The sequence below is a fragment of the Ptiloglossa arizonensis genome, chromosome 3 (genome assembly GCF_051014685.1).
Source record: "Ptiloglossa arizonensis isolate GNS036 chromosome 3, iyPtiAriz1_principal, whole genome shotgun sequence".
In the NCBI taxonomy this organism is placed as follows: domain Eukaryota; kingdom Metazoa; phylum Arthropoda; class Insecta; order Hymenoptera; family Colletidae; genus Ptiloglossa; species Ptiloglossa arizonensis.
Genome location: NC_135050.1, coordinates 18,385,685 through 18,407,660, shown reverse-complemented (window position 1 = coordinate 18,407,660; position 21,976 = coordinate 18,385,685). Strand labels below are relative to the sequence as shown.

The following is a 21,976-nucleotide window of genomic DNA, read 5'->3' as shown; positions in this document are numbered from 1 at the left end:
CGGAAAGTGATGTCGTTTCCCGAAATTAGGCGGACCGGAAAGTGATGTCGTTCCCCGAAATTAGGGGACCGGAAAGTGATGTCGTTTCCCGAAATTAGGTGGACCGGAAAGTGATGTCGTTTCCCGAAATTAGGTGGACCGGAAAGTGATGTCGTTCCCCGAAATTAGGGGACCGGAAAGTGATGTCGTTTCCCGAAATTAGGGGGACCGGAAAGTGATGTCGTTTCCCGAAATTACATTCCGGTCCACCTAATATTATATTTATTAGGGGGACCGGAAAGTGATGTCGTTTCCCGAAATTAGGGGGACCGGAAAGTGATGTCGTTTCCCGAAATTAGGGGGACCGGAAAGTGGTGTCGTTTCCCGAAATTAGGGGACCGGAAAGTGATGTCGTTTCCCGAAATTAGGGGACCGGAAAGTGATGTCGTTTCCCGAAATTAGGTGGACCGGAAAGTGATGTCGTTTCCCGAAATTAGGGGACCGGAAAGTGATGTCGTTTCCCGAAATTAGGTGGACCGGAAAGTGATGTCGTTTCCCGAAATTAGGGGGACCGGAAAGTGATGTCGTTTCCCGAAATTAGGTGGACCGGAAAGTGATGTCGTTTCCCGAAATTAGGGGACCGGAAAGTGATGTCGTTTCCCGAAATTTGGGGGACCGGAAAGTGATGTCGTTTCCCGAAATTAGGGGGACCGGAAAGTGATGTCGTTTCCCGACATTACATTCCGGTCCACCTAATATTATATTTATTAGGGGGACCGGAAAGTGATGTCGTTTCCCGAAATTAGGAGGACCGGAAAGTGATGTCGTTTCCCGAAATTAGGGGACCGGAAAGTGATGTCGTTTCCCGAAATTAGGCGGACCGGAAAGTGATGTCGTTTCCCGAAATTAGGGGGACCGGAAAGTGATGTCGTTTCCCGAAATTAGGGGGACCGGAAAGTGATGTCGTTTCCCGAAATTAGGGGGACCGGAAAGTGATGTCGTTTCCCGAAATTAGTGGACCGGAAAGTGATGTCGTTTCTCGAAATTAGGGGACCGGAAAGTGATGTCGTTTCCCGACATTACATTCCGGTCCACCTAATATTATATTTATTAGGGGGACCGGAAAGTGATGTCGTTCCCCGACATTACATTCCGGTCCACCTAATATTATATTTATTAGGTGGACCGGAAAGTGATGTCGTTTCCCGAAATTAGGGGGACCGGAAAGTGATGTCGTTTCCCGAAATTAGGGGGACCGGAAAGTGATGTCGTTCCCCGAAATTAGGGGACCGGAAAGTGATGTCGTTTCCCGAAATCAGGGGGACCGGAAAGTGATGTCGTTTCCCGAAATTACATTCCGGTCCACCTAATATTATATTTATTAGGGGGACCGGAAAGTGATGTCGTTTCCCGAAATTAGGGGGACCGGAAAGTGATGTCGTTTCCCGAAATTAGGGGGACCGGAAAGTGATGTCGTTTCCCGAAATTAGGGGGACCGGAAAGTGATGTCGTTTCCCGAAATTAGGGGGACCGGAAAGTGGTGTCGTTTCCCGAAATTAGGGGACCGGAAAGTGATGTCGTTTCCCGAAATTAGGGGACCGGAAAGTGATGTCGTTTCCCGAAATTAGGGGGACCGGAAAGTGATGTCGTTTCCCGAAATTAGGGGACCGGAAAGTGATGTCGTTTCCCGAAATTAGGGGACCGGAAAGTGATGTCGTTTCCCGAAATTAGGGGGACCGGAAAGTGATGTCGTTTCCCGAAATTAGGGGACCGGAAAGTGATGTCGTTTCCCGACATTACATTCCGGTCCACCTAATATTATATTTATTAGGGGGACCGGAACGTGATGTCGTTTCCCGAAATTAGGGGGACCGGAAAGTGATGTCGTTTCCCGAAATTAGGGGACCGGAAATTGATGTCGTTTCCCGAAATTAGGGGGACCGGAAAGTGATGTCGTTTCCCGAAATTAGGGGGGGACCGGAAAGTGATGTCGTTTCCCGAAATTAGGGGGACCGGAAAATGATGTCGTTTCCCGAAATTAGGGGGACCGGAAAGTGATGTCGTTTCCCGAAATTAGGGGGACCGTAAAGTGATGTCGTTTCCCGAAATTAGGGGACCTGAAAGTGATGTCGTTTCCCGAAATTAGGGGGACCGGAAAGTGATGTCGTTTCCCGAAATTAGGGGACCGGAAAGTGATGTCGTTTCCCGAAATTAGGGGGACCGGAAAGTGATGTCGTTTCCCGAAATTAGGGGGACCGGAAAGTGATGTCGTTTCTCGAAATTAGGGGGACCGGAAAGTGATGTCGTTCCCCGAAATTAGGGGACCGGAAAGTGATGTCGTTTCCCGAAATTAGGGGACCGGAAAGTGATGTCGTTTCCCGAAATTAGGGGGACCGGAAAGTGATGTCGTTTCCCGAAATTAGGGGACCGGAAAGTGATGTCGTTTCCCGAAATTAGGGGACCGGAAAGTGATGTCGTTTCCCGAAATTAGGGGGACCGGAAAGTGATGTCGTTTCCCGAAATTAGGGGACCGGAAAGTGATGTCGTTTCCCGACATTACATTCCGGTCCACCTAATATTATATTTATTAGGGGGACCGGAAAGTGATTTCGTTTCCCGAAATTAGGGGGACCGGAAAGTGATGTCGTTTCCCGAAATTAGGGGACCGGAAAGTGATGTCGTTTCACGAAATTAGGGGGACCGGAAAGTGATGTCGTTTCCCGAAATTAGGGGGACCGGAAAGTGATGTCGTTTCCCGAAATTAGGGGGACCGGAAAGTGATGTCGTTTCCCGAAATTAGGGGGACCGGAAAGTGATGTCGTTTCCCGAAATTAGGGGGACCGGAAAGTGATGTCGTTTCCCGAAATTAGGGGACCGGAAAGTGATGTCGTTTCCCGAAATTAGGGGGACCGGAAAGTGATGTCGTTTCCCGAAATTAGGGGGACCGGAAAGTGATGTCGTTTCCCGAAATTAGGTGGACCGGAAAGTGATGTCGTTTCCCGAAATTAGGGGGACCGGAAAGTGATGTCGTTTCCCGAAATTAGGGGGACCGGAAAGTGATGTCGTTTCCCGAAATTAGGGGACCGGAAAGTGATGTCGTTTCCCGAAATTAGGGGACCGGAAAGTGATGTCGTTTCCCGAAATTAGGGGGACCGGAAAGTGATGTCGTTTCCCGAAATTAGGGGGACCGGGAAGTGATGTCGTTTCCCGAAATTAGGGGACCGGAAAGTGATGTCGTTTCCCGAAATTAGGGGACCGGAAAGTGATGTCGTTTCCCGACATTACATTCCGGTCCACCTAATATTATATTTATTAGGGGGACCGGAAAGTGATGTCGTTCCCCGACATTACATTCCGGTCCACCTAATATTATATTTATTAGGTGGACCGGAAAGTGATGTCGTTTCCCGAAATTAGGGGCCCGGAAAGTGATGTCGTTCCCCGAAATTAGGGGACCGGAAAGTGATGTCGTTTCACGAAATTAGGTGGACCGGAAAGTGATGTCGTTTCCCGAAATTAGGGGGACCGGAAAGTGATGTCGTTCCCCGAAATTAGGGGACCGGAAAGTGATGTCGTTTCCCGAAATTAGGGGGACCGGAAAGTGATGTCGTTTCCCGAAATTACATTCCGGTCCACCTAATATTATATTTATTAGGGGGACCGGAAAGTGATGTCGTTTCCCGAAATTAGGCGGACCGGAAAGTGATGTCGTTCCCCGAAATTAGGGGACCGGAAAGTGATGTCGTTTCCCGAAATTAGGTGGACCGGAAAGTGATGTCGTTTCCCGAAATTAGGTGGACCGGAAAGTGATGTCGTTCCCCGAAATTAGGGGACCGGAAAGTGATGTCGTTTCCCGAAATTAGGGGGACCGGAAAGTGATGTCGTTTCCCGAAATTACATTCCGGTCCACCTAATATTATATTTATTAGGGGGACCGGAAAGTGATGTCGTTTCCCGAAATTAGGGGGACCGGAAAGTGATGTCGTTTCCCGAAATTAGGGGGACCGGAAAGTGGTGTCGTTTCCCGAAATTAGGGGACCGGAAAGTGATGTCGTTTCCCGAAATTAGGGGACCGGAAAGTGATGTCGTTTCCCGAAATTAGGTGGACCGGAAAGTGATGTCGTTTCCCGAAATTAGGGGACCGGAAAGTGATGTCGTTTCCCGAAATTAGGTGGACCGGAAAGTGATGTCGTTTCCCGAAATTAGGGGGACCGGAAAGTGATGTCGTTTCCCGAAATTAGGGGGACCGGAAAGTGATGTCGTTTCCCGAAATTAGGGGACCGGAAAGTGATGTCGTTTCCCGAAATTTGGGGGACCGGAAAGTGATGTCGTTTCCCGAAATTAGGGGGACCGGAAAGTGATGTCGTTTCCCGACATTACATTCCGGTCCACCTAATATTATATTTATTAGGGGGACCGGAAAGTGATGTCGTTTCCCGAAATTAGGAGGACCGGAAAGTGATGTCGTTTCCCGAAATTAGGGGACCGGAAAGTGATGTCGTTTCCCGAAATTAGGCGGACCGGAAAGTGATGTCGTTTCCCGAAATTAGGGGGACCGGAAAGTGATGTCGTTTCCCGAAATTAGGGGGACCGGAAAGTGATGTCGTTTCCCGAAATTAGGGGGACCGGAAAGTGATGTCGTTTCCCGAAATTAGTGGACCGGAAAGTGATGTCGTTTCTCGAAATTAGGGGACCGGAAAGTGATGTCGTTTCCCGACATTACATTCCGGTCCACCTAATATTATATTTATTAGGGGGACCGGAAAGTGATGTCGTTCCCCGACATTACATTCCGGTCCACCTAATATTATATTTATTAGGTGGACCGGAAAGTGATGTCGTTTCCCGAAATTAGGGGGACCGGAAAGTGATGTCGTTTCCCGAAATTAGGGGGACCGGAAAGTGATGTCGTTCCCCGAAATTAGGGGACCGGAAAGTGATGTCGTTTCCCGAAATCAGGGGGACCGGAAAGTGATGTCGTTTCCCGAAATTACATTCCGGTCCACCTAATATTATATTTATTAGGGGGACCGGAAAGTGATGTCGTTTCCCGAAATTAGGGGGACCGGAAAGTGATGTCGTTTCCCGAAATTAGGGGGACCGGAAAGTGATGTCGTTTCCCGAAATTAGGGGGACCGGAAAGTGATGTCGTTTCCCGAAATTAGGGGGACCGGAAAGTGGTGTCGTTTCCCGAAATTAGGGGACCGGAAAGTGATGTCGTTTCCCGAAATTAGGGGACCGGAAAGTGATGTCGTTTCCCGAAATTAGGGGGACCGGAAAGTGATGTCGTTTCCCGAAATTAGGGGACCGGAAAGTGATGTCGTTTCCCGAAATTAGGGGACCGGAAAGTGATGTCGTTTCCCGAAATTAGGGGGACCGGAAAGTGATGTCGTTTCCCGAAATTAGGGGGACCGGGAAGTGATGTCGTTTCCCGAAATTAGGGGACCGGAAAGTGATGTCGTTTCCCGAAATTAGGGGACCGGAAAGTGATGTCGTTTCCCGACATTACATTCCGGTCCACCTAATATTATATTTATTAGGGGGACCGGAAAGTGATGTCGTTCCCCGACATTACATTCCGGTCCACCTAATATTATATTTATTAGGTGGACCGGAAAGTGATGTCGTTTCCCGAAATTAGGGGCCCGGAAAGTGATGTCGTTCCCCGAAATTAGGGGACCGGAAAGTGATGTCGTTTCCCGAAATTAGGTGGACCGGAAAGTGATGTCGTTTCCCGAAATTAGGGGGACCGGAAAGTGATGTCGTTCCCCGAAATTAGGGGACCGGAAAGTGATGTCGTTTCCCGAAATTAGGGGGACCGGAAAGTGATGTCGTTTCCCGAAATTACATTCCGGTCCACCTAATATTATATTTATTAGGGGGACCGGAAAGTGATGTCGTTTCCCGAAATTAGGCGGACCGGAAAGTGATGTCGTTCCCCGAAATTAGGGGACCGGAAAGTGATGTCGTTTCCCGAAATTAGGTGGACCGGAAAGTGATGTCGTTTCCCGAAATTAGGTGGACCGGAAAGTGATGTCGTTCCCCGAAATTAGGGGACCGGAAAGTGATGTCGTTTCCCGAAATTAGGGGGACCGGAAAGTGATGTCGTTTCCCGAAATTACATTCCGGTCCACCTAATATTATATTTATTAGGGGGACCGGAAAGTGATGTCGTTTCCCGAAATTAGGAGGACCGGAAAGTGATGTCGTTTCCCGAAATTAGGGGGACCGGAAAGTGGTGTCGTTTCCCGAAATTAGGGGACCGGAAAGTGATGTCGTTTCCCGAAATTAGGGGACCGGAAAGTGATGTCGTTTCCCGAAATTAGGTGGACCGGAAAGTGATGTCGTTTCCCGAAATTAGGGGACCGGAAAGTGATGTCGTTTCCCGAAATTAGGTGGACCGGAAAGTGATGTCGTTTCCCGAAATTAGGGGGACCGGAAAGTGATGTCGTTTCCCGAAATTAGGGGGACCGGAAAGTGATGTCGTTTCCCGAAATTAGGGGACCGGAAAGTGATGTCGTTTCCCGAAATTTGGGGGACCGGAAAGTGATGTCGTTTCCCGAAATTAGGGGGACCGGAAAGTGATGTCGTTTCCCGACATTACATTCCGGTCCACCTAATATTATATTTATTAGGGGGACCGGAAAGTGATGTCGTTTCCCGAAATTAGGAGGACCGGAAAGTGATGTCGTTTCCCGAAATTAGGGGACCGGAAAGTGATGTCGTTTCCCGAAATTAGGCGGACCGGAAAGTGATGTCGTTTCCCGAAATTAGGGGGACCGGAAAGTGATGTCGTTTCCCGAAATTAGGGGGACCGGAAAGTGATGTCGTTTCCCGAAATTAGGGGGACCGGAAAGTGATGTCGTTTCCCGAAATTAGTGGACCGGAAAGTGATGTCGTTTCTCGAAATTAGGGGACCGGAAAGTGATGTCGTTTCCCGACATTACATTCCGGTCCACCTAATATTATATTTATTAGGGGGACCGGAAAGTGATGTCGTTCCCCGACATTACATTCCGGTCCACCTAATATTATATTTATTAGGTGGACCGGAAAGTGATGTCGTTTCCCGAAATTAGGAGGACCGGAAAGTGATGTCGTTTCCCGAAATTAGGGGGACCGGAAAGTGATGTCGTTCCCCGAAATTAGGGGACCGGAAAGTGATGTCGTTTCCCGAAATCAGGGGGACCGGAAAGTGATGTCGTTTCCCGAAATTACATTCCGGTCCACCTAATATTATATTTATTAGGGGGACCGGAAAGTGATGTCGTTTCCCGAAATTAGGGGGACCGGAAAGTGATGTCGTTTCCCGAAATTAGGGGGACCGGAAAGTGATGTCGTTTCCCGAAATTAGGGGGACCGGAAAGTGATGTCGTTTCCCGAAATTAGGGGGACCGGAAAGTGGTGTCGTTTCCCGAAATTAGGGGACCGGAAAGTGATGTCGTTTCCCGAAATTAGGGGACCGGAAAGTGATGTCGTTTCCCGAAATTAGGGGGACCGGAAAGTGATGTCGTTTCCCGAAATTAGGGGACCGGAAAGTGATGTCGTTTCCCGAAATTAGGGGACCGGAAAGTGATGTCGTTTCCCGAAATTAGGGGGACCGGAAAGTGATGTCGTTTCCCGAAATTAGGGGGACCGGGAAGTGATGTCGTTTCCCGAAATTAGGGGACCGGAAAGTGATGTCGTTTCCCGAAATTAGGGGACCGGAAAGTGATGTCGTTTCCCGACATTACATTCCGGTCCACCTAATATTATATTTATTAGGGGGACCGGAAAGTGATGTCGTTCCCCGACATTACATTCCGGTCCACCTAATATTATATTTATTAGGTGGACCGGAAAGTGATGTCGTTTCCCGAAATTAGGGGCCCGGAAAGTGATGTCGTTCCCCGAAATTAGGGGACCGGAAAGTGATGTCGTTTCCCGAAATTAGGTGGACCGGAAAGTGATGTCGTTTCCCGAAATTAGGGGGACCGGAAAGTGATGTCGTTCCCCGAAATTAGGGGACCGGAAAGTGATGTCGTTTCCCGAAATTAGGGGGACCGGAAAGTGATGTCGTTTCCCGAAATTACATTCCGGTCCACCTAATATTATATTTATTAGGGGGACCGGAAAGTGATGTCGTTTCCCGAAATTAGGCGGACCGGAAAGTGATGTCGTTCCCCGAAATTAGGGGACCGGAAAGTGATGTCGTTTCCCGAAATTAGGTGGACCGGAAAGTGATGTCGTTTCCCGAAATTAGGTGGACCGGAAAGTGATGTCGTTCCCCGAAATTAGGGGACCGGAAAGTGATGTCGTTTCCCGAAATTAGGGGGACCGGAAAGTGATGTCGTTTCCCGAAATTACATTCCGGTCCACCTAATATTATATTTATTAGGGGGACCGGAAAGTGATGTCGTTTCCCGAAATTAGGGGGACCGGAAAGTGATGTCGTTTCCCGAAATTAGGGGGACCGGAAAGTGGTGTCGTTTCCCGAAATTAGGGGACCGGAAAGTGATGTCGTTTCCCGAAATTAGGGGACCGGAAAGTGATGTCGTTTCCCGAAATTAGGTGGACCGGAAAGTGATGTCGTTTCCCGAAATTAGGGGACCGGAAAGTGATGTCGTTTCCCGAAATTAGGTGGACCGGAAAGTGATGTCGTTTCCCGAAATTAGGGGGACCGGAAAGTGATGTCGTTTCCCGAAATTAGGGGGACCGGAAAGTGATGTCGTTTCCCGAAATTAGGGGACCGGAAAGTGATGTCGTTTCCCGAAATTTGGGGGACCGGAAAGTGATGTCGTTTCCCGAAATTAGGGGGACCGGAAAGTGATGTCGTTTCCCGACATTACATTCCGGTCCACCTAATATTATATTTATTAGGGGGACCGGAAAGTGATGTCGTTTCCCGAAATTAGGAGGACCGGAAAGTGATGTCGTTTCCCGAAATTAGGGGACCGGAAAGTGATGTCGTTTCCCGAAATTAGGCGGACCGGAAAGTGATGTCGTTTCCCGAAATTAGGGGGACCGGAAAGTGATGTCGTTTCCCGAAATTAGGGGGACCGGAAAGTGATGTCGTTTCCCGAAATTAGGGGGACCGGAAAGTGATGTCGTTTCCCGAAATTAGTGGACCGGAAAGTGATGTCGTTTCTCGAAATTAGGGGACCGGAAAGTGATGTCGTTTCCCGACATTACATTCCGGTCCACCTAATATTATATTTATTAGGGGGACCGGAAAGTGATGTCGTTCCCCGACATTACATTCCGGTCCACCTAATATTATATTTATTAGGTGGACCGGAAAGTGATGTCGTTTCCCGAAATTAGGGGGACCGGAAAGTGATGTCGTTTCCCGAAATTAGGGGGACCGGAAAGTGATGTCGTTCCCCGAAATTAGGGGACCGGAAAGTGATGTCGTTTCCCGAAATCAGGGGGACCGGAAAGTGATGTCGTTTCCCGAAATTACATTCCGGTCCACCTAATATTATATTTATTAGGGGGACCGGAAAGTGATGTCGTTTCCCGAAATTAGGGGGACCGGAAAGTGATGTCGTTTCCCGAAATTAGGGGGACCGGAAAGTGATGTCGTTTCCCGAAATTAGGGGGACCGGAAAGTGATGTCGTTTCCCGAAATTAGGGGGACCGGAAAGTGGTGTCGTTTCCCGAAATTAGGGGACCGGAAAGTGATGTCGTTTCCCGAAATTAGGGGACCGGAAAGTGATGTCGTTTCCCGAAATTAGGGGGACCGGAAAGTGATGTCGTTTCCCGAAATTAGGGGACCGGAAAGTGATGTCGTTTCCCGAAATTAGGGGACCGGAAAGTGATGTCGTTTCCCGAAATTAGGGGGACCGGAAAGTGATGTCGTTTCCCGAAATTAGGGGACCGGAAAGTGATGTCGTTTCCCGACATTACATTCCGGTCCACCTAATATTATATTTATTAGGGGGACCGGAACGTGATGTCGTTTCCCGAAATTAGGGGGACCGGAAAGTGATGTCGTTTCCCGAAATTAGGGGACCGGAAATTGATGTCGTTTCCCGAAATTAGGGGGACCGGAAAGTGATGTCGTTTCCCGAAATTAGGGGGGGACCGGAAAGTGATGTCGTTTCCCGAAATTAGGGGGACCGGAAAATGATGTCGTTTCCCGAAATTAGGGGGACCGGAAAGTGATGTCGTTTCCCGAAATTAGGGGGACCGTAAAGTGATGTCGTTTCCCGAAATTAGGGGACCTGAAAGTGATGTCGTTTCCCGAAATTAGGGGGACCGGAAAGTGATGTCGTTTCCCGAAATTAGGGGACCGGAAAGTGATGTCGTTTCCCGAAATTAGGGGGACCGGAAAGTGATGTCGTTTCCCGAAATTAGGGGGACCGGAAAGTGATGTCGTTTCTCGAAATTAGGGGGACCGGAAAGTGATGTCGTTCCCCGAAATTAGGGGACCGGAAAGTGATGTCGTTTCCCGAAATTAGGTGGACCGGAAAGTGATGTCGTTTCCCGAAATTAGGGGGACCGGAAAGTGATGTCGTTTCCCGAAATTAGGGGACCGGAAAGTGATGTCGTTTCCCGACATTAAATTCAAATACATAAATTTTAAATTTAATTATTTACAACTAAACAAGTCACTATAACCTCAGAATGTCTTTGCTACGACTTTAATGTACACAATGAGCTGACAAATGACAATCAAATAGTGACATGCGCAGAAACGACATTACATTCCGGTCCACCTAATATTTATGAACAGGGATGTAGAAACGTTGAGGACAGCATTCTTGTATCGTATTTTTACGCAAAGTACACGAAATAATATTATTTTAAATTATTTTATATTATTTTAGTTTATTTCGAATTATTTCAGATTACTTTCGATTATTTCCCGTACAATACTTACTTCGGCAATAAAGATATAGGACATTGAATGCATTCCATTGAATATCGTCGGCGTGAGCGTAAAGATAAATATTGTCCACAAAAAATTGGACCCAACTCCGAGTTTGTCGACCGCCTCTAACAGAGGATCCGTGGCCTTTGCTTTTATTCCATCGTCTGCTTGATCGTCCAACATCTTGCCTTCTGAAAATTGGATAAAAGTATTGTTCCTCCCGGAATTCGATGTCGATCGTAAATTACGAGGTCGGTTATTCGAACGAGCGAACAGCATGGAAATTAACTCGTTCGTCGAGGGCATTAGCTTCTGATTTGTAATTGGTAACGTTGAAATTTATACCGTAGATGTGATTCTTTTTTCTTCGGCCATTGTTACTTGTCGCTGCTTACTTGCTTCGATAATAAAAGAAATATACAGTCAGTCGTCGACTTACGACCTCGTTCGGACGTATGGCAGATACTCGTTATTATTTTATTTTATTTTTTTTCTCTTCGCATTATTTTTATACCCCTTTTATCGTTTGTCTACATACCGTATAAATACACGTTCAACCATTTTCTCGATCAACTATTTTTACAATATCCTTTAAACACCGTGTGGATAAAACAGAAAAGAATAGAAAAAAATATAGAAAATCTTTTATCGATCGCTTCTACTTGCCTACAGCGGAATATGCACGTTCCGTATGATACACCCTGCTGAGCGACACCATTGGGCTCCCATACACGGTCGATAATATCGTCGATAACGTTGTCGATATTTTTCAGTCGTAAAGACTCAATGGATCGTAAAGTCGGCGACTCTTCGAACGGTCGTAACTCGACGACTGTCTATACGTTCACGGTCGATGTCAAAGTACGCGAATTTAAGCGAGAGAACGATCTTTCGCGCGAAAAATGAACCTTGTATTTGTAAACAATAGCTAGGTTCTCATCGTCGATAAAAAAACTCGTACAACGTAAATCGAATTTCAATCTTTTGAAACGATCTATTCTTTCGATTCACGGTTTCATCGATCGCGCAACGAAAAATATCGCAAATATTTTTGATTCGATACACTTAGTCGACACAAGCGACACGTGTCCGCGAACTTCGAAGCGCCATGAAAATATTTTACAAGTCGATCTTCGAAAACAGTGAAAATTACTAACCGATTTTGCGCCGATAAAGAGATCGATTACACAGCAAGAGAGATATCAGTGTTCATCTCCTGGTATCTTAGATAACTGTCACTCGTGTTTACGCGCGCTATCGCGTCACTTTTCCGTATCATCGTCCACTTTCTCGCGAGAGTTCCTGTTTCGACAATAACCGGTCATTGTCGCGCACCGAGTGTTTTCAAACGTAGGCGTGCATCGCGCGTTTCGTGAACTCTTCGCGAACACTTCGAACCGTACTCGCTCGTGCACTGCAGGTCGATTGTACTTTTTCTTATCGACGTACGCTCACCAACGTTTCGTTAAACTCGTCGGTAATACGATTCTGCTACATTTTGCCCACGTTTCACTGAACGAATCCCTCCGCGCGTGTTCGAGCGACTGTCGACCGATCGACTCGGTTTCCTTCGCCACGTATCTAGATAAGGAAGCTTCTGGATCAGGTACGGTGGTTTACCAATATCGCACGAGTTGATCACGATGGTCATCGTACGATAATGGCAACCTCGACCGAATCGTTTGCACGGTGCTCTTCGCGAACTGTTGGGCCCCACTTGCATCGACGATACGGTTCGGAAAATTAAGTTGAAAAACAAATGACCGATAAAAATAATAATGTATCTCTCTCCGTTGAAGAGATTATATTAATCGACGCTCGTTACTTCTTTTCTTCTTTTTTTTTTCGATCTGTGTAACTATTTCATGAAATTGGACATTGTATGTTCGAAAAATTAGTTCCACGTTTCGCTCGGTAGTTTCGAACCACTTTTATCGACAAACTTGTACAATAACTCGTCGTTTACGTTTAAGTGATAACGTTGGGTAGAAAATTACGCGACGTCGACGCTTCGAGCGTTCAATTTACTTTCGAACGATCGCGGCGAGTGCAACCGAATCGTTCTCGAAACGTAGAACCGAATCGTCGAGGAAATTTTGTTACGCGTTCGATGAAATGGGACAAAAGGCTCGTGGAACGTGGTTTTGGTTACGTAATAACGCGAACGACCTCAGACTATTTCTCGCGTGCACGCGAGGCCACTTTAACCGTTGGTACACGACTGAGACGATTATCAGATCCGTCGGATGCATTTACTTGCAATTTATCGAGCGATACTGCGAGTTATCGCGAGACTCGTCGTGAGAAACGATGAAAAAGATCAGCGAGTTCGTTCGAAATTCGCACGATTTATCGCGTATCTTCTAATACGTATATCAGGCCACGTGGAAATACGGTTAATTGCATTCGGTAAGCGCGCGGGTACACAAGCGGATTTGTCGTCGTTCGTGTCGATAGTCGTTATCGTATCGAGTGCTCGTTGTTGCGATATCAACCAGCCAGTGACAATTCGAAATGCTTCATTTGCCAAAATCTTCGTTAGTCGCACAGACACACCGAACGAGAGAGATCAAACGCGCAACGATTCGTTCCAACCTCGACGACCGAAGCTCGTCGACACGTTCAACGTAATTTTCCGTTTTAACGTTGTTTTTCGGCCGAAATTTCTCTTTGCCAATAAATACGGCAAATAATTGTTTGCTACACGTTGATTCCGAGGTATCAAATTAACGAATTCGGTATCGAGGTTTCGTTAATTTTTACAGCAAGTTACACACAATCAAGGAAGGTTGTTGACCATTTATCTTCGTCGTTTAATTGCACAACGTGTTTCACATGTCCGCGTTTAATCGCGCGTATATTTTTGCACGCGCGACGCCCTTGAGATATTCATTTCGCTCCGGGGTTTCTTTTTCGTTTTTTCTTTTTTTTCTTTTCTTTTTTTTTTTTTTTTGCCCAATTACGGTAGGAATGTCCGATTTACATTTCTCGAAGAAAAGTCGAGTTCCGTGACATAATCGAGAGGAGGCGGAGGTTTCCGATTATAATTCTTTCGATTTTCGGTTTTACAATTCGACGTTACACGCTCGTTACATTTGTTGTCCGCGGTCGTTTACAATATCCTTGGATAGATTGCAGTCTTAACGTTTTACGCGCGTGCAAACATTGCATAACGTACTATCTTTCCTATGTAATAGTACGTTGCGCCAGGTATAAACGCAAAGAGTGTCATTTTTTTTTATTTATCAACTGTCTGAAATTGTTTTCGAAGTCATGTATCTTATCGCGTACATCGGAATAAAATTGACAACATTCGACTTTTATTACACTTGTACCTGGTCTGTGTATGAAAATACATTCTTTACAGTCTTGTTTATTTTTGACAAGCGATTGAAGTATTCGTTCGGAATATATTCGACCGCGACCAATTGCGGTTCGTATTATTTATCGATGTTTATTCTCCGCACCATAGGAACGTCGTAGATCAAGTAAAAAAATGCGTTTGCGATGTGAGTGAAGGCTCGCAGCCAGGCTTCGATCTTGTAATTGATTTCCTTAGCGATCGAAAGAGCTTCCCTCGGTGTTTCTTCGATTGTTCTGCAAAATAACGATCGTCGAATATTAAATTTACTTTTCCACTTGTATTCGAAGCACAATTTGTACGTTTTAAAGAATATCGGTACTCGAATAGTTCGAGTATACTAAATAAATACCGCTCGTTTCCAATTGGAATAATTTTAGATTACTCAAAATGGAGATGCATATCGTACAAAGTGACAAATATTTCACCGAAGGAATATCCCGTTTTAAGCCACCGTTTCAAGACATTTTGTTACACAATGTGCAATTGCTGTACTTGAGTAATCTTCAAACGTACCTTGAGTTGTTTCGAGCACGAGTAAATATTTGATACCGATAATTATCGTACGAAGCAGAGTCAGCAATTAACTCTCGTCGAAGGTTTAAGATACAGAATGGTCGTCTTGGAATCGGTATTTCCTACATGTATTCATTAACGTGTAAACACCAACTGCAGTTGAAGATAATAATATGCAATAACACGCCGCGAACTCGTTGAAATTTTATCTCAATTTGCGAGCAGCAACGGTATAACATTTTTTTTTCAATTTACGACCAGCGAATTCGAATACGATTAATCGTAATACAATACCCGTCTGTTCCCGATTCCTGTTTGTCCCTGTTGGTGTAGGTGTACATGTAACAGGCTGGATAGGCGCTGGTCGTCTTCACTGTATGGAACTGACCCGTCTTTATCGAAATCGACGATTCCCTCGATAGGATAATACCTTTGGTTCGTTCTTCATCGTGATACGTTACCTCGCCTTCGAGCACGGTCAAAGTAACATTGGTAAAATTTTTATCGATATAATTGTCCAGGTACATTCCTGGGAAATCAGCAACGAAGAGAACGTCGGTGTCGTTGGACCACGAGTAAACGTGTTGCTGAATTTGTTCCAATCTGTACCTAAAAGGAGCGTGTAAATTAGAGATTTTTAATCGATTTTTAAAATACAAAAAAAAAACAGATATTTGGGGATTTCGTATCGAAAGATTCATCTTTTATAGTTGCAGAACATTTCACTCGTATTTGGAAACGATCAACGTTGGAAGACGAGTCTTTTGAATTATATCTCGGAATAATTCTGCAAACTATCGATGTTTGTCAAAGGTTAACAATATAAATAGCGAGCAACGATTGGTGCTTCATCGTGCGAACGATGTTTAACGTACCTATAAGAATTATACTGCGAGAGGAGAGGCATTAGAAATAAAACGGGCTTAAACGGATGCCAGTCTATCGTTAACAAGTCAACATTGGGATCGAACATTCTTTGCTGGAATCTTCCGTTCAGCGAACACCAAACATCGATGTAGATGCTCAAATTCGAGGACAAATGCGTCCATTTTGCTCTGCTTTGGTATTGAAGATCTCGTTTGTAAATATGTTTCTCTTGTTCGATTAAATTATCCTGCGAATACGAAACTTCGCTTTAATAAAGTATACGTACGAAGTTTCTATTTTATCTCAACACGGTGGAATATCTCACGAGTAATCGATGGAGTGGAAACAATATTTATATCGTAGAATATCCTTCCGTATGATTACAGACACATTTTCGAAACCTTCGGTTCTTCGCGACGTATTCTATCCTATCGAGATAAAATAGACAATCTGAAGAAACGATACCAGTACTATTTCTAAATGATGTCTGAACTTCTCTGTTCTATATTTCGGTCTGGAATATAATCCAGGGAACGTGCCCAATTATTCACACTCCACACGATCGATTCAGTTATTATTTTACGCGCAATCGTTCGAATTGTATTTCAAATTGTACCAAACTTTACGATGGGTACCTTTCTCGAGACTATTTGCTCGTACAAGCTTTCTCAACAATTCCATGGATTCGAAACGGTTACCAACCTTGAGACTATTTACTCAGAATTTTCGTACAAGCGTTCTCAACAATTCTATCGATTCGCGATGAGAGTTTATCAAGGAAGATAAGAGATACCCTTAGACAGAAGGCGTACTGTCTGGCCATGTCGCCGTGTTTCTCCCATCGGTCGGTTTGCACCCACGCTTTTGGGTCCAAGTAACGATCCTCGTTGCTCACGTTATCGTGAACCTTAATCACGACCAGTATGGTGTCCCAAACGTGGACCATCATGTCCCACGAATAACCGTACAGTCCCGGTACCCAATTGTTGTAACCCTAAAAGGACGAACAACGATTTCGATGAAAGGGAAGTTGCACGACGCGACGATTCGGTGTTTGTTTGTTTTTTTTTTTTTTTTTTGTTGTTGTTGTAGAGACTCAGCGATACCTTCGTAATAAAATGAGAGTACGGAAGGAAAAATTGCAAAACCACGTGAAAGAGTAACAGAGATACAACAAGCTTTTGCTTCTTCGTCGCACCTGTCGACTTCGGACGAATTTCTTTTACGCCTTTGCAAACGATTCTGGTATTATCATCCGCTTTCGGTTCCCGTGTCTCCGTTGTATCTTGTTTCGTCTCAATATTTAATTCGTCGTCCGACGTTTCCAACGTTTTCTCGTTCGAAATCTCGTCAGTTTGGGAGACAACGAGTGTAGAATCCTTTTCGTGGCCACGTTTACAGTTCCGCGAAGATTCGTCGGAACGATCGACGCTCCGATTCTGCGCGAAAAATGGAGCACAATTGCGTTTGAGACCGGAAACGACTCTTCGAGGCCAGCCTGGATCGCAGAAGAGCGGCATCGTCGCCAGACATACGTATGGAAACATTCCTACGAACACCAAAGTTAATTTACCAGTGTCTGAATTATTGGTCGACAAGTTTGGTTAATTTTACTGGTAACTTTGCACGGTGTTCAATTTCTTAACGAGGAAATCGACGTTTACCTATACTGAACAGCCTGGAATTCATCAAGTGGAACGCGGTACAGAAAATCATCGCAGGAATTCGAGTTTTGTCGAACAGCATCCAAAATCCAACCGTCAGGTCGAAGATGAACCCGAACCAATGTACCACGAAGAAATCGGTCTGCTCGATGGTTAAGAATAATCTGAAAACGTTACGTATAAGTGTTTATTCCTGCGGACGGATAGGTACGAACAATCGATCGTGTTCTTCTTCTTCTTTTTCGAGAGACAGAGTTGTAATATACCTACTTGAACGGACTAAAAACCCAATGCTTCGATAGATTCGTCATGGCGTAACCGGACAGCCATTCCGCGCTGGACTTTTTCAATCCGGCCAAAAAGTACAGCGCGAAGAATTGAAATTTCAAGATGAAGTAGTTCCACAGTGGCACGGAACTCTTGGCTCCATTTGCCGGAACAGTGTCCAGTGCGCTGCGAATAGAAAGAGAAACACAATCGATCGAATTTTGTGACACAAACGTTGCACCGTGAATTCTCCGATACTCTTCGCATCGATAAAGCGCGAATCGACAGAGAAAAGAAAACGGTCTCGTAACTTTTCGTAAACTTTCCGTAAAAGAATTCGAAGATTTGGAATTTCTTAGAGGATTCGCAGGATCTCGACTCCTGTCTCCTATCGCGATGAGATATTTCCTTTGAAACTCACAAGTACTTGTTAGCCCCCGTACCCCAGAGGAGGGTAGCAACGATCCCGTATAGATACGTGTGATTGTTCCAGTAACTTTTATCCAGTTGGAAGATGTACCAATACGGAACGACGAAACAGGCGCAAGCGGTTTTGAATCGTACGCCTAGCATGATTCCGAACGCGCCTGTCCACATTACGGCGTAGACCAGTATGATCCATGGGAGCGGCGGTGGCTTCGTGCCGTGAATCAATGGAAAATGACAATCCAAAGGCTCTCCCCATTTTATGTCGACGTCTGCCAGTCCTCTCTCTTCCACGACGTCCAATATCATGCACAGACCTGCGAACAATTCGTCGAAATCAATGATCGTGATCACGTGCGGCAACGAGTGCATTTGCTTGTTCACGATTACGAATACGTTAGATTTTATCGCGAGAAAGAATCGCTTACCGAAAAGTGCTCTGACAACTCCCAAACTGGCCGGATCGGTGGGCCGGTACAACAACTGGGTGAATTTGTCGAACGACGACAAATCGTTCAATCGGAATCCACATAACCTTTCGAAGTTGTCCGCGATAGCGTGTCGCGCTCTCGGGCTCTGATTATCGTGCTTGACACATTCCTCCTCGATTCCAAGCGCACAGATTCCAGAGTCAGCCAACTTTCTACTTTTCCACCACATAACTAGCGTTAAACGAATCTAGAAGCATTCAAAATACGTGCCACGTTCACAATACACTCGCAACGGTTGGCGTTGGGACGAGCGTTCGTACCGATATAAATAATATTTCGTGTTGCAATTAACACGTTCGACTCGACGATCGTACCTGGTATCCGTAAACGGAGCGGTTCGAATGTTCGCGAATATCGGGAATCGAATCGAAAGAGTCTCGATCACGCGTAAATAACGCTTGCAACGAACTACGTAAATTTTAATACCGACCAATAGCAACGGTACGATGCACCGAATAGTAGACGCTTCGTCGGAGACGATCGGCACGATACAGATGACGTTCAACGGTTTGTTCATTTATCGGCGATTTTGTTTTCGTCGAAAGTCGAAACGTTACGTTTCCACCCTTCGCGGGTACTACGATCAGTGTGTTTTTTTCTTCGTGTACACTTCGGTAGATGGCTCGAGCGAAACGTTCGATACTTTCCGTGAATCGGTGTTGTTTTTGTTACGTGTTCCCGATACGAGTCGTATTACCTGAATCGTTATGGAAATTGAAAACAGAAACGAGACCGTTGTTAATCGTAACGTATTTTTCCTTCGAGTTATCGGGCACGGGTGTGCACGATCGACAACGTAACGATCCATTCCGAAGATTCCGTAACACGTTCGAATAAAATATCGACGCACGAAGATACCACATCTCGTTCCGGTCGTTTATCGAGGAACACGCGAGGAAACGTAAAAAACGCGTTATTAAATCGATCGACGAGGTCCTGCGTAGGATCGAAACGCGATACGATCCCGATTCCCGATGCAAAATCACTCTTCGAAAAAACGAGCCATCGAATTTGAATCAGTAACCGGTCGTGGATCACGGCGAGCGCAAGCTCGCAACGACGATGAATTTTATTTAATTTGAACGCTGAACTTTAAATGTGGACTTGCGCCGATAAGAGAGACCGAGGCGTAAGAAATGCAAAACCCGCTGGGAGATTGCGATAGACAAAAAGAAATAACGAGAGAGGCGTGCCGAGCGCCCGATGTGAAGTTCGACTTACCCAGGTGGCGGGAAGGAGCGTTTCGAAGCCAGAGGAGATGAAACCGGTCCGATGAGGATGTATCGAAGGTTGCTCGACTTCTGCGCGTCGCCAGCTGCAGGAGTACGTACATAGTCGCAGAAGAAGAAATTCCGGATGCTGAGAGAGAGCAGGAGCACCGTCGCCAGGCAACGTGCTCGATTATTGACCCGCGCCCGCGCAATAATAATATATTATCGGGCATACTTGTGCACTGCGCTCAGGTTCATCGATGCACTTTATCGGTCGATGTTCAAAAATGTATCGAAAGCTTATTCGAGTTAGCTGGTAATAACGATACCGTGAAATTTATACGTGTTCTATTAATAGAACACATAGTTTTTCACATCGCGGTATCGCGATCCCGAGTTAGAGGCATCCCGCTACGAGGCAATACGGATCGCCTTCGTTTGTGCTTCGATTTTTATTATCGGTGCAATTAACACGGCGACCGTCGCGTCAAGATGCACGCACACGACCACGACGTCTACGTTACGGTTGCTGTCATTCTTTTAAACGAGCGTGAAGATCGCGTCGCGTGGAAATTCAAACGGGTATTGGACGTACGATATCCTCCGCAGAAACACTCGGTCGAAGCAAAGGTATCGCGTTTAAAGTTGAACGCGGACGCGCGAATTTTCCTCGCGCGATCGTACGTTTTTCGTTGTTCTTCCGTTTGAAGATATCGGGAAACAGACGACAGACTCGTAACGGAAAAAATCCTACGAATTACGTGTTTTCTCTTCTTTCGATTGAAAACAACGGAGACGAACGTACGATCGCTATGGAAGAAATCTACCGATCGCGAGTGGGGAAAAAACGCACGATCTCGATGAAAAAAATTGCACGATCGTACGTTTTTCCCCATTCTTACAATCGAAAATATCCGAAAACACCGAAGACAGACTCGCAGTGAAAAAATCGCTCTTCGGTGGTCTTTGTTGTTTTCGATCGAAAGAACGAGGAAATGTGTGCGATCGTGCGGCCAAAAATCGCAAGTTCGCATCGAGACTGAAGCGTAAACGACGAAGAAACCTAGGAAAAATTTCTCGAAATTGACTAGACGCGGGTTGAGCGGCATTTATCGTAACAATTCAAAATTCCGTGTTTCGAACGTGGAACAGGTGGGAGTTGCGAAAATACGAAATTACAGGTGTTTCGAGTAACACGTTGCACCTTTTCTTTCTCCCGGCACGATTCGGTGACTCGATATCGATTTTCGAGAAACGTTGCGCGAACGTTCCGTCTCTGATTTAAAACGTCGCGAATGTTTTCGCACTTGAAAGTAATCGAAGCGTCGGCCACGAATTGACCGGGTAGGGTACATGTCTCGCGATTCTGTTTAAAAATATATTATCGACGTACAGTTATCTCGGTCATTACCAACAGAATGTATAATTATATAACAATGGTCGAGCGGTTTATTAACATTTTTAATGGTAGAGATAGCATAGAATCATTGTGGGAAAAATAGTCGTTTCTAAGCGTCGCGAACCAGTATCGCGGAAAACAAATTCAATCGGTAAGGAGTAGAACGAAGAGTGTTGTAGAGTGTCTCCGTTTAATTCGTGAACTATATTCTCTAGAGAAGTATGTTCGTTTATCGTGCAGATAGATACACGGTTTATCGCCGGATGATTTTCTGCGCGAATTTATTTCGGGACGAATTTTTCAATAGAAACGCAAAATCAACATGGCGTTTAATATTTACGAAGATACTTGTTTACGACAATTCGTCGTTTCGATGTAACGGTAACGAGCAACGATTCCTTGCAATTAATCTTCCTTTTAAACGACGACCTGTCTCGTTCGTCAGGATCGACGCGAATGGGGCGAGAGATAATCAGAATCTCGGAGGACGACGCGCAAAATCCTTCTTTTTCATCGAGATCGTCCTGAGGGAACCGGGACCCGAAGACATTAATTCGAATTATTTCCACCACGATGCACCGCTTAACCCCTTCTCGTCAACACTTTGACGAGCTGTCATCGTGATTGTTCGTAGCATCCCTTGGAACTGTATTTCCAGACCTTTCGATTTATTTATGCAGCGCCGATAATACACGTTACCGATCTATTATTCATGACCGAATCGAAGCGTTCGAACTTCATTTTCGCGTTCGGTTTGCCAACGAACAACGATACAATTTTCTCGCAATTTAAATACACCGTTACTCGAAACTTCGAATCTCGTTGTACAATAAGAAATAATCGGGTAAAACGCGGATTAATTCTTTTTTCTCGTCCGTTGGAAATTTATTTTCGAACGATGCTCGGTTTTCTCAGCTTCGCTACCCGTTATTAATTTATT

At 45.6% G+C, this 21,976-nt stretch overlaps 2 protein-coding genes across 6 annotated transcripts in view; both read right to left on the bottom strand.

The window, feature by feature from the left end:
• Positions 1-12,124, bottom strand: part of LOC143144727 (organic cation transporter protein) — a 42,891-nt gene extending 30,767 nt beyond the window's left edge. The window contains exons 1-2 of one of the 2 annotated variants that reach the window (XM_076307440.1): positions 11,992-12,124; positions 10,844-11,025 (exon numbers count right to left, since the gene is read on the bottom strand). In XM_076307440.1, coding sequence (XP_076163555.1) covers positions 10,844-11,017 — 174 coding nt within the window. In that variant the 5' untranslated portion in view covers positions 11,018-11,025; positions 11,992-12,124. Of the gene's footprint in view, positions 1-10,843; positions 11,282-11,991 lie in introns of those variants that run through there. The other variant, XM_076307439.1, reaches the window with a different exon arrangement.
• Positions 12,125-14,261: 2,137 nt separating this feature from the next.
• On the bottom strand, positions 14,262-19,750 carry Gc (gamma-glutamyl carboxylase). 4 transcript variants are annotated; one of them, XR_012991500.1, is made up of 11 exons: positions 19,648-19,750; positions 18,364-18,613; positions 17,931-18,252; positions 17,513-17,695; positions 17,243-17,406; positions 16,685-17,127; positions 16,372-16,572; positions 15,587-15,825; positions 15,006-15,320; positions 14,712-14,864; positions 14,320-14,431 (listed from the first exon to the last, which is right to left on the bottom strand). XR_012991500.1 is itself a non-coding variant. In XM_076307437.1 (10 exons), exons 2-10 carry the CDS (start codon positions 18,593-18,595, stop codon positions 14,275-14,277), a joined length of 2,256 nt encoding a protein of 751 aa, XP_076163552.1. In that variant the 5' UTR covers positions 18,596-18,613; positions 19,648-19,750; the 3' UTR covers positions 14,262-14,274. The 4 variants fall into 4 exon arrangements, 2 of the variants coding, with proteins under 2 accessions (XP_076163552.1, XP_076163553.1); XR_012991501.1 differs by lacking the exon at positions 14,712-14,864 and having other exon boundaries at positions 14,421-14,431; positions 15,006-15,084; positions 15,173-15,320; XM_076307437.1 differs by lacking the exon at positions 14,712-14,864 and having other exon boundaries at positions 14,262-14,431.
• Positions 19,751-21,976: the final 2,226 nt, after the last annotated feature.

Coding starts and splice junctions, on each gene's coding strand:
- Gc (XM_076307437.1), bottom strand. CDS start 18,595: ATGTGGTGGAAAAGTAGAAAGTTGGCTGACTCTGGAATCTGTGCGCTT. Junction 18,253..18,363: donor AGTTGTCAGAGCACTTTTCG/GTAAGCGATTCT, acceptor AATTGTTCGCAG/GTCTGTGCATGATATTGGAC. Junction 17,696..17,930: donor ACGGGGGCTAACAAGTACTT/GTGAGTTTCAAA, acceptor TTCTATTCGCAG/CGCACTGGACACTGTTCCGG.